The sequence below is a fragment of the Phaseolus vulgaris genome, chromosome 11 (assembly GCF_000499845.2).
Source record: "Phaseolus vulgaris cultivar G19833 chromosome 11, P. vulgaris v2.0, whole genome shotgun sequence".
Taxonomy (NCBI): Eukaryota; Viridiplantae; Streptophyta; class Magnoliopsida; order Fabales; family Fabaceae; genus Phaseolus; species Phaseolus vulgaris.
In genome coordinates, this window is record NC_023749.2 from 3,052,598 (window position 1) to 3,065,576 (window position 12,979).

Here is a 12,979-nt window from a genome sequence, read left to right on the forward strand (position 1 = left end):
TTAGTTTTTTTTTTAAGTTGTGCTCTCTTTGTACGTTGTGATTTTTTTTTTTTTTTTTTTATTTAGTAATTGCTTTTTTTTTTAGAAGTAGTTTTTTTTGTGTTTTTAATTTTTATAAATTTAGATAGTATAATTAATCATTTATTTATATGTTAATTAATTGTATTTTAGATAATTTAAAACAATAATCTAATCAAATATATTAAAATATTTTTAAAAATAATTAAATATTTCGTTAATTTAATTATTTAATGAGATTACTTATGTTGATTACTAATTTCAAAAAATTTAGAATAATATCACTAAAATATATGTTAACATTGAAATGTAAGGAGAAGAAAATATTTAAGGCATTATCTGTCCAATTTTTTTTACTTTGACATTAAAAATATTTTTTTATTATTTGATTTAGTTGATTTATTTTATTATGTATATAAGTAATAATTTGTTTTTCTTAAATGAAGTTTGAACCTGAATATATTGAACAATAATTTTTATTTTTAGATTGAATGAAATTGAGATTTATAAACATGGTAGATATTGTATAAACAATAAATCTCTGTTAACATATACCAATAGTTACAAGTGATAAATGGAACAAATGACAATGATATAAGGATAACTTAGTAAAAAAAATTTGAAATTTCTCGTAATCACATCTTCACTCCTTTAGATTTTGAAAAAAAAAACTACAAAATAAAAACAAACAAAAACACTACATAATAAAAACAAACACAAAAACATCATAAGAAACACGAGTTAAAAAACATTTTTTTTAAAAAAAATACTAGCACAATTTTTAAAATCATAAAACATGCTAACAAGCATGATTTAAAAAAAAGCAAAAATACCAAGCATGCATAATTAAAATAAATAAAATTGAAAAGCAGATTGGTAGCTGGACTTTAAAAAAAATTCATAAAATATATTTTCTTGCACGACTTTCAAATGAGACAAAAGAAAAATTATCTAAACTGAAATCGTGCTTGGCTTCTTTATTTTAAAGCTTTACAAGTAAGACTTATTCAATTATATAATTTTTTAAAAAAAATTATAAAAATCACACAAATTGTATAAAAAAAACCGCTATAACTATTGACACCTTATCACCAAACAAAATAAAAAGTAGCAAGGGAGTAGTGAATACATTAAATAACTGCTATAGAAATTAAGAAGTATATTTCAATAAGTGATAAACTATGGTTTTGTTTGAATAATGAAATAAAATTTCTAATTAATAATTAAGATTTGAATAGTCACTTAATTTATATTTAATTATAACATTAATTATTACAGTATTACCCAATCACTTTATGAGTTTGCTTTAAAAAATTATATTGAAATTTGTCATGTTGTGTGTGATCCTGAGCGTGCCAGGTTGTCAAGGCTTCATGTAGTGGGCCATTTCTGATTGCTGAATCTATCAGTGGGCCTTGGGCCTTTTGTTTTCTGCACTTCGGACTAATCAATCTAGAAGTGGGCCTTGGGCAATTAAAAATATCATTTCTATCGTGACTGATTTAATTTTAATTAAAAAAATTATTGTATCATAGTTTAAAAACTATAACTTGCATTTCGAATTAACTCAAGGGAATGTAAATCTATAATACACATCATAAAGAAACTAGTATTCAGAATACACAATAAAAAAGGGTTTTCTTAAAGATAATTTTATAAGAAAAATAGTTGAAACTAAGAAAATAAAACAAAATATGTGTTATAAGTTATGAAATCTTAGAGATTTTTAAAATACTATTTTTTATTTATTTCTTGATGGTAATGTTATGTTATTACGATTTTGATTTGTTAGATAACTAACAAGAGAACTTTTCACGTTTTGATTATACATTTTATTATCTAAACTAGAAATTTAATATGTAAGAGTAGTTACTTTATTTGAAGTTTTACAAGTGGTTGTGTTTGATTGGATTTATCTGAGGGAGTTACTTTTAGGATCTGTGTAAAAGTGTTGTTCTTTTGATTAGGATGAAGAATCTCCATTTCATAATCACCATGAAAAAGAGTGATCTCAAGGAATCCATTTTTATCTGTAACTCCTGATAATTTGTTTGATTTCCACTGAGAAATGAATTTGTCCACAACGTTCCCTGCAGGCAAGTTCTTGAAATTGTTATCAACTAAGCAAAGCTTGTAGCAACCCTGTGGTGACCATGCTGTCCACATCACAATGCCTCTCACCATAGGGTGACTGTGTGCCTCTTTAAGAGCAAGTTCAAAGTATTGTAACTACACAAATCATAAGTCAAAAACTCTAATAAGTATTTATTATGCAAATAAATGGATAAAGGAGACAAAAAAAAATAATATTCATAATCATGGATGTAAGACAAAAGAAACAAATTATTATAATTTCAATGTGAATTTTAGGTCTAACTCAACATTACAAAAACACTTCGTAAGGAAAGATTTGTACTCACTTATATATCTTATAAAATATCTTATGAAATATCATACGAAATGTCTTTTATCTCTAGTAGATGTGAGATCTCTAACACATCCTCTTGTCAAGGCTATCAACTCGTAGAACTATACAATGGGTGGTCTGATTGTTACAACAAACTTTCGCTAAAATAAACTCTAAATGACTTTGATACTATACTAAGAAGTGAATAAGTCTAACTCAACCTTATAAAACTGACTCCTAAGACCAGGTTTGCATTTACTTATATACTATAAAATGTCTTTATATACAATAAACCTAACCGATGTTGTCGATGTGCGATCTCCAACGTCAATTGATTTCCGCATGTTATAAACGAGTTTTACTAATTCTTTTATGCACATTGATTACTTAAAAAATTAATTGAGATTATATACATGTGTGTGACGATTAAAGACCATCTAATAATTTCTTGGAAACCAAATCCTATTATGCTAACAACACCAATTTGCAGCATGAAAATAAGAATTCCATTGAAATAAAGTACCAAGTTGGTAGAGTTGAACTTTACCTGCCTAGGTTGACTTGCAACATCTAATTCTGTAATCCAAATGGGCAAACGAGTGGCACCAAGATAATCCAAAGATGATCTCATGTAGGGAAAATTAATAGCATGAGAAAAGTGGGACTCAAGCCCAATTCCCATTGGGATTCCTCTATTCCCAGCATAACTCTGAATTTGTTTAATCTTCTGCAAGTACCTTGCTGGGCTTGATTCACCATCACTAATTTCCTCAATGGTGTTATAGTCATTCAGGAACAAAGTGGTTTGTCCATCAATTTTGTGAACCTCATTGAAGATTTTGCCTGAAAAGGTTTTTCCAAGTTTGCTTTCGTAGAATGAAAAGTGCATATTCTCATTGACAACATCCCATGAAATAAGCTTGCCCTTGTATTTTGACACAACAGATTTGACCCTTTCTTCCACTGCAGAGGAAAGTTGGGTTGGGGATAGTGAAGGAACCCAACTAGGTTGGTAATGAGGATCATCCCAAAACACGTTATGGCCTCGAACTTCTATGTTGTGCTGCTTAGCAAACTGCAACATAGCATCTGCAGTTGTGTAGTCTACCTTACCTTTCACAGCTTCAGTGCTGTACCACTTCATTTCATTCTCAAACGTGGTCACTGTGAATCTAGAGGTGAACCAATTTTGGTATAATTTGTTGTTTAGGATGTATTTGTTCATGGAACTCCCAAAAGGAAAACCTAACTTCTTCAATGCAAAAGATACATTTGCATTTGCTAAAGGTTTTCCTTCTTCATTCAGTGCTTGGATCAATACCTTCCTCTTGCGAATCTGCCAATTTCAAATCACATATAAGCATGTTCATGTTTTTTCTAATATCAACAAGAAAAAACGGATAGATAGAATCACTTTAGGAATGACCCAACTCTTATACAAACCATAAAAAAAAAACATATCTCAACTAACAAACTCCCATATAAAGAAGTGTGTTGTTGAATTTTATTTGCTATTCTTCATAATCCAAATCATAGTGTTTGAATGTTAAAGACACCCATTGTGATATGAGATAATAGCAAGATATGTAGCACATATGCGAATACGGACACTGACACGACACGGATATAGAGATACGTACGTATAATATCTAAAATGTAGAATACCGATACGTATCATACGAGTGTCGTACGAGTATCGATACCAATACGTGTGTCCGACACAGATACGTCATTTAAGAAAAGTGTCTGAGTCTCATGTAGTTAATATAGAGAATATAGACATGCAACATTTTCATCCATGAATAACTATTTTACTTATAGTTAATATAGAAAATATTAGAAAAGTCTATTTTTTTTTTAATTAAAATATTGATGTTTTTATTAATAATTAATGTTTACCTTCTCAATGCTTTGATCTTGATGAGAACTCCATTCTTTCTCTGTAAATGGTTGTAAGGAAACGCTGTCTATCCATATATCGACGGAAGTATCGTTTCCCTACATAGTTCATGATATTGATAAGTACAAAAATTGTATAAATTACAAACAAGTTAGTTTCATAAAAAAAATAAAAAAAATAAAAATAAATATATATATATATATATATATATATATCCCTGCGTTCCATTTGATTAATAATAAATACATTAAAAAAATCATTAAATAAAAATTAATTTTAGACACTATAATAATTAGTCATTATATCGATTAAATTAGAAATCATTTTGTAAACACAAAAATTATTCGTATTTAAAATAGTTTTATTATTAATAAAAAAAATTTAAAGTAGTTTCTAAATTGGTATTTAACTAGTAGCTACCAAGGTTTTAGCTATTAACTACTTGTGTTTTAAATTAGACTCTAAATCTAAAATTTTGGTAGTTAAAATTTTGGTGGCAAATTTATATACAAATTTATAAATTCTTTTATTATATTTTATTAATAATAGAAATCATATTATATATTAATAATTTTTAGTACCTAAATTAGTATATAATTTAACTAATATAGTGATTAATTATTTTTTGTCTCTAAATTTAATAACACTACAAGAAAATAATGAAATAGAAACTAATTTTTAGTGACAAAAAATAACTAGTTGTTATAGTGACTAAATTAGAAACCATTTTAGAGACTACAAATTTTTTGGTTTCTAAATTAGTTTATATTATTGTTAAATGGTTTCTAAATTGGTATCTAATTGCAACCAAGGTTTTTGCCACCAAATTTAGAAACTAAATAATTGGTAGTTAAAACCTTAGTTGTTAATTAGATACCAATTTAGAAATCATTTAACAATAATAGAAACTAATTTAGAAACCAATTTTTTTTTAAGTTTCTAAAATGATCTTTAATTTAGTTATTATAACAACTAATTATTTTTCTTATAGTGTAACTATTTGATGATTTTCTTGTAGTGACAATCTTAATACGAGTCTATTGAAAAATCTATGTTAACTTCTTAAAGTCAAATTCTAAGTAAATTGTTATAAAATTTGATGAAAAAAAGTGTACCTCAAAATAGAGCTCTGCTGGTCCTGATTCTTCAGCTGTGAAACCACCCTTGAGCATAGACCAGCAATTAGTCTCAGCAAAAATGGCACCACCAAATTTTGATCCTGTTCTTGTTTTCACAAATGCAGTTACAAGGACATTCCCCTTACTCACTTGTATCCAAGCTGTATAAATCTTTCATGTATCAAAACCTTAAAAATGACAAAAACAATGAATAATTTATAAACTTTGAGTACAAATTTTACCAGATAAAGTATAATGTTTGTCCTTTTCTATTTGAATATTTTGAGAGACACTATCATAAGCTTTTTTTCTGCTATGTGCCACCACATATTTGTTGCCTGATGATTCTCTATGTTCTATTTTTGCATCCCCAAATGAAGTCCATCCTTCAACTCCATTATTTAGTTCTGGGTTTTTAATGATTCCTCCTTTATATTGAGGCTTTAATGGATGTGTAAGACACTGAGATTCAAATCATATCTAACTCATTATCAGAATTTTTAAAATAAAACAATGTTAATATATGTAATAACAAACACACTTGAAAATATAAATATTTACCTCAATACTTGCAGAATAATCGTATTCTAATGCATCAACTTCAAAACCTGTGGTACAAACAAATGAGACAAATAAATTCATCTTATCATACATGATTCAATAATAACATGAATGAAAAACTTTAACTTTAATTAAATCTTCTAAAAACATCAAAATTTATAGTACTAACAAATGAAATATATATTAGTTCTATAAATAAGATGTGTGAAAAAATAAATTTTAAGTCAACTTCAACCTTATGAAATTAATTTATAAGGTGATTTTATCTATAATTAGAATATCGAACAACAAAATCAAATTTTAAAAAATGATAATTTATTATTTTTTATAAATATATTTAATTTAATTTCATTAAAAATTATAAATTAGAAAAAAAAAAATTTTATCAGTAATAAAAAAATGAATAAATATGAACCATTTTAGAGGTAGTTCAATCCATATACAAAATAATAATCCTAAGTCTCTTCCACAAAAAAATGTTCCACCAGATCCCTATAAATAGAAAAGAAAAACCACTTAAAAAACAAATATTTGAAAAAAATATATCAAGAAACCAACCTCATACAAATGAGAAGGTTGAGATAGCATTAAAAAAAGACTAAAAAAATTCTTAATTCAACACTTCCAAATATACTCTTAATATAAAAATATAAACTTATTCCTTTCCATAGTCTTTATTAAATATCATCCTAATCATTTCATGAGGATGAGTATTGTCAAATATTGATACACATGTACATCATAACCACACCTATTAACTACTAGAAAACAAACTTTTCAATTTATATAGTAAGAGAAGTGACTTAATTTCATAATTGCAAATAAATCTATGAACAACTATATTTATTGCAATTAAATACATTGTGACTTTTAGTGGCCAAATATTACGCCTCATAATTATATTATAAAAATTTGTTAAATGAAAATGAATAACTTTAGTTACCAGGTTATTTCGAGAAAGGTGTACCAACAAAAACAAGAAAAACCAAACAAATTAAATATAAACTGAAATACTGATAGAAAAACATTTATGAATCACCGATCGATAAAGATTAATCATCAAAAACAAATCCGTGATTCTCAAATTAATTATAATTAAATTAGTATAAAAATTTCCATAAATTATCGTGGTTACAAATGCAATTAACCTATACAATAACAAAATATTAGATTATAAAGAATATCAATATTCTAAAAATCAGATTGGCATTTCAAGATTCTAGAATTGTGATGTAATATGTATCAATAAAATCAGAATTATTAAATAGCATATAAAGTACAAATTTAAAAATATAATATCGTCTTAATTAATGCCATCAAAAATCCAAAAACAACGAACACTTTTATAGGTTTGTAACATTTAAAATACTCAAACGACTAAAATCAAATATATAACTATGTCTTTCAGCAAAGCAAGATAGTTTTCTTGTTCAAATCAAGAACAAGAAATACAAATATTTCATACAGTATAAAAAAATCTAAAAAAACAAAGACTTATTTTTTATTTTCTTCACAATAACTCTTATTAAAAGCATGATATTATTTTTCTTAAAGTGGGGAACATAATGCTATTAAAATATATAATAAAAAAAGTGATAATAACACTCAAATATATTATTTCTACAATCAAATCCTTCAAATAAAATGAATAGCTTAATTAGTATCAAACTACTTTTTACAAAAACAAATTTGGTAGGGCCAAATTCTGGCCCTGCTTGCATGGCAAAATCACTGTAGGGTGCTAAAATATTATTGAGAAATTACTTTCTGGTTACATAAATTTTTGGTATATAGCAAAAGTGTGAGCATAGAAATGCATAAAGAAGAAGAAGAAGAAGAAGAAGATAAACCTCTCAAAAGGATGAGACACAGCAGAAGAATGAGACTCATAGTTTTGGTTCCAACCTGCAAAATTCTTGGAACCTGTTTCATTTGATGCATTAAGGATTGCTCTTATTTAAAGCTGACAAAATGAGAACATTTGCTTAAAAGATCCACTTATGTTGGTATGATTTAACTTGTACTTTAAATAGGTTATATTTTCTTATTCAGCATTATCATGATCCTATGTGATTGGTAATTGGTAGGATGTAAAAAAAATAAAATTAGAAAAAAATTATGATAAAAACTAAAATAAATTTAATTTTTTTTAAAGGGAGTGTGATAGGAACTCTTACCGGATGAACAATTGTTTTCTTCTCTTTAGTCGTACTCTGGTAATGGTGACCTTTGTCTTGATTGTTCTGTCTATTTATAAGGTCTTGTAATGGTGATCCCTGTCTTGATTGTTCTGTCTATTTATAAAGTCTTCATGGATATTTTCCTTTCCTGTTGGGTCAGTGTTAAAATATACATATCATGATTAAGGATTAAGGATTGTAATACATAATATTCTGTATAACTTTTATTTAAAGTTAATCATTTATTTATCTTAATATATTTGTGATAGTGATGATTCTTATTTTTTAAAATAGATATACTCAATAAAATTATTAGTCATTGAATCTCAATTAGATTATAGACTAAATAAATTAAACAAAAAATCATCTAATTGAATTTAGGTTACAATTACTATAATTAGATTTAACCTATTAACTTAATTTAAGTTATAATTTATTTGATTAGATAAAATCCATTTTTAAATATTATAAACTTATTAAACGAAGAAAGCCATCATTTTTATTGGCAAAATATAGTTTGTGTGACTCAAATATATTAAAATTGTAAAAAATATTTAAAAAAAAAAACAAATATATACTACACCATTTATTATCTATAGTAACATTTTCATAGTTATATTTATTTAAAATGTTACAATAAAACAATTTTAATAACTATAGTAACAATTTTTTTTCACAAATGTTACTATAAACAAAATAAACATAAATTTTAATTATTATAGTAACAATTTTTACATAAATGTCATCATAAACAAAATAACACAGTAACATATTTTTATAAATAATTTTTGCAATAAATAAATTTAAACTATCTTTTAAATATCACCTAAATCTAAATATAATGTTTTTTAAAAAAAATTAAAAAACTATCACAACCTCTTCCTGAATCTCAATCCCATTCTTGTAACTCTCTCACATTCTTGTTTCAGTCTTCTTCTTTCGCTTCTCAATCTCGTTTTACTCTCCTTACTCTCTCAATCTCAGTTTCATTCCTCCTTCTCACTCTGAATCTCGTTTCATTCTCCATGCTCGGTCTCCGTCTTGTCGTGCTCCATCTCCATCTTCTTCTTTCATTTCTACGTGATTGATCACTCTCATTGTGTCTCGTTCTCTCTCTCAAAGACAAATAAGCTTTTCTCTCAATCACTCATACTCAACCTATCTCAAGTTTCTATTAGTAACATTTTCTTTGATTTAGTAACATTTTTTTGATGTTGCTAGTTATCATGAGTGTTCAATTTAGGCAAGTGTTCATTTTACACTGGTGCATAAAAGCAAAATGAGTTCGACTATTTTACATTTATAAGGATGATTATATAACCGCATTTGATGAGCATGCATTGATAAATGGAAAAGATAAGAAGGCAGCTATATATAACCGTATTTGTAAATGGAAGACATAAGAAGACGACTATATATAGCTGCATTCGTAAATTCGATTTATAAATGCGGTTATGTAAAACATTTATAAATCACATTTACGAGAGGCGTTTAGGGTTTCACTTTGATCTTTTTTTCAAAGAACATGATCATTATTTTAGCATTTCTTTTGATCTCTAGTGCATCCATATTATACATCTTCGTATTTCATCCAATGGAAGTCCAAAAAACGCAAATAAAAATTCTCCAATGAAGGCAACAACCGCGACAAGGAAAACACAAATGCAAAACATACAAAAATCAATGGTGAAGAAGAAAAGAGAAAGACAATGCTTACCGATGGCATGAAGACAATGCAAAGAAGAGAGATAAAGAAAAATGGGAGCACAATTAATATTAATGGAGGAAGCACATAAGAGAAACGAAGCGCGAGAGAAATAAGAGTATCAAAACGTAAGTGGCGCATTTCTGAATTAGGGTTAAAAAAGTTTTAAGAAGGCGGTTATTTGTAAAGCCGCATTCGTAAATCAAGCGCGTTTTGATTTACAAGGACGACTATATAAATAACCGCCCTTGTAAATGAACTTAATTACAAAAATGTCACCGCGTTTTTTACAAAAACGTTTGAACGCAAAACCGCAAATAAACCGCACTTGTTTATACATTTTGCACTAGTGTTAGCAATGTAAAAAATAAAATAAAAGTATAATGTGATGTAAATTATTTGTAATTTTTAAGTGCATGTTAAAAATAAAAAAGATATATTTTAAATTTGGAATACCAAAGGTAAATTTATCCGAACTAATGAGAATAATAACATGTTTAGAAGTAAAAATACATTTAAATGGAAAACAAACCATAAATATGATATATTTAAAGAGAATAAATACTCTATTACGTAAAATATATAAGAAATATAAAAAAATATATAAATCTGTGAGAGATAATGTCAGTTGGTTTTTGACTAATATGTCTGATTTGTTCTACAAAATTATATATACATGCCATTTACAGATCTATCTGTATAAATTAAGAAAAATCAATAAAATTTTAAATTTGAATATTTAGTAAAAAAATACTGCAAGTATATGACCATTAAAGGAAAAATTATTAATAGTTTCTTATTTATTATAAGTAAATAAGGAAATATATTAAAATAAATTATAAAATAAAATCTACATTTGTAAATTTTAAATGTTTGTCTTGCTTTCCACTTTTTTTTTATAGCAAATTGCATTATATGTCTCTCCTTGAAACCTATGTTTACAATTAAGATTTTCGTGAAGCGATTTGATTTGGTTTTTACTTCATATACATTCGAACATAAACAAAAAATCAAAAATTTTACAATTTGATTTGGATGGATTTTGCTATTTTAATGTATAATTTTGTATATTTTATAATAATTAAATATTTTTATTTTTAAATATTTTTTTTATAATATGAAATAATTTACTTACACATGTTAACAATTCAAATCAAACAAAACAAATTATATCTATATATACTGTGATATAAATATTAAATAACACTCAAGATCTATTTCTCATAAATTTTACAAAATCTCGTGCCCATATAATATAATATTGTTTGAAATTAAAACATAATTATGAAAATCAATCGTTATGTATTTTTTTTAATAGTTTTCTCTCTCGAGACTAATTATAAAACATTCAAACTACCAAGATAATTTTTGTTTCACCTCATTCATATTTTGAAATATATTTTATATTTTATTACTTTTTTACAATAATTTTATAAGTGTCAACTAAGTTGGGTACATTAAAAAAAAAACTCTGCATAGTATATAAGTGAAGTAATATGTAATATGATATTTAAATAATTAATTTTGATTTGATTCAATTTGGATTAAACGGCAAAATGAAACAAACGCCTTCGATTTTTAGATTAATTTTCAGTTTTTTTGGATTTAGTTCTGAACACTCCTAATCATAATCATTTTATGGTTTTTTTTAAAAGAGAAAAGGATTTAAGGTTACACCTAGTTAAAAATTTATTTATTGAAAATTAAAATTAAAACATATTAAAAAATTTAAACAGATTAAGAAGTATAGTCTACCAAGTAATAAAACGGTAGATTTATTTTAAAGAATAAAATAAAGATTAATTAACCATTTTAATATTGTTATTTAAAAATTAAATTAAATTTTATTGTCAGCCAGGTTGTCAGGGTTTTATATAGTGGGCCATTGGAGATTGCTGAATCTAGGTTGGGCCTTGGGCCTTTTGTTTCTGCTTTATTTCAGCCCTGATAAAATGGAACCGAAAAAAAAATCATTAAGTAAATAATATTTCTGTTTAAGCGTACACGATGTTAAACGTGCATGCCACGTACGAGAAAGAAACACAGGGAAACTTCCTTTGACACCAAAAACTGTAATGTAATATAAGATTTTGTTCACTAAATTATTCGACAAGTTTATAAACTTTGATTAGATATTTTAAATTAATATTTTTATTGGAATTCTAGTACTCTGAAAGTTTAAAAAAATAGTGTTTACTTATCATCAAAAGCACTGTTTTAAGTTAAATTACATTAATTAATTATTAAAAGTTTAATTTATGTGTCACCAACGATACTTGAGTATTTTCTTCTTTTTCAAGTACAGTATAAATACTAACATATGGATACTAATATATAATATGACTACAAAAATACGTATAATTTTTAATTTTTAAAATTAGGATACGGATATATATATATTATATAATTATAATATTATATAAATTGATAATAAAGATTTACATTGTGCATGTTTCAATTTTTTTTCTTTTAAGCAGAAAGATGTTTTTTCATGGTTAGTTTAAAAGGATTTGTTTCTTATTTTTATAATCATAATAAAAATTTATACAATAAATTTGAGTTTTTATAAAATTAATGTACTTCTTCGTTTTAAATTTGTGTTAGAATCGTGTTAGAATTATCAGAAACCCAATAAATATTTTTTGAATTGAACATTTCATTGATATATGTCTTACGAGTGTCGTAAAAATATCGGTATCTGATATGTATCTTCGACACGGACATACCATTTAAGAGTCTTATCCGAGCCTCATAATTCAGTCCTTCAAAATTTATCCTATAAAATAATTTATAAAAATTTACTTAACAAATTATAGATTGGAGGAGGATTCTAATATCATGATTAATTTTAAATAACAATCAGCAAGTCGACAAAGTTCACTATTAATAAAAATTGAGTAATATCTCAGATATAAACATTCAACTATAATAATATTTTAAATTTATAACTATTTATATAAATTCAATAAAAAAAATAGTTAAAATATTTTATGCATGTGCTATCTACTTTTAGATTATAATTTCAGGTACTCAGTATCAGTTTGTATCATAATCAAATGATGTAAAAATTGAATCATGATGTTACTTCAA

At 25.6% G+C, this 12,979-nt stretch overlaps 1 protein-coding gene across 1 annotated transcript; it reads right to left on the minus strand.

The window, feature by feature from the left end:
• Positions 1-1,659: 1,659 nt before the first annotated feature.
• LOC137825186 (endo-1,4-beta-xylanase 5-like) lies at positions 1,660-7,982 on the minus strand. Its single transcript, XM_068630862.1, has 7 exons — positions 7,855-7,982; positions 6,005-6,051; positions 5,686-5,905; positions 5,441-5,604; positions 4,325-4,423; positions 2,973-3,761; positions 1,660-2,247 (listed from the first exon to the last, which is right to left on the minus strand). Exons 1-7 carry the CDS (start codon positions 7,943-7,945, stop codon positions 1,888-1,890), a joined length of 1,770 nt encoding a protein of 589 aa, XP_068486963.1. The 5' UTR covers positions 7,946-7,982; the 3' UTR covers positions 1,660-1,887.
• Positions 7,983-12,979: the final 4,997 nt, after the last annotated feature.

Bases quoted from the DNA above. Each gene is read 5' to 3' on its own strand.
- LOC137825186 (XM_068630862.1), bottom strand. From the start codon at position 7,945: ATGCATCAAATGAAACAGGTTCCAAGAATTTTGCAGGTTGGAACCAAA. The intron at 6,052-7,854 runs GTTTATCTTCTT...TTTGTACCACAG, and splicing joins GTGTCTCATCCTTTTGAGAG to GTTTTGAAGTTGATGCATTA. The intron at 2,248-2,972 runs GTAAAGTTCAAC...TGATTTGTGTAG, and splicing joins TTGCAAGTCAACCTAGGCAG to TTACAATACTTTGAACTTGC.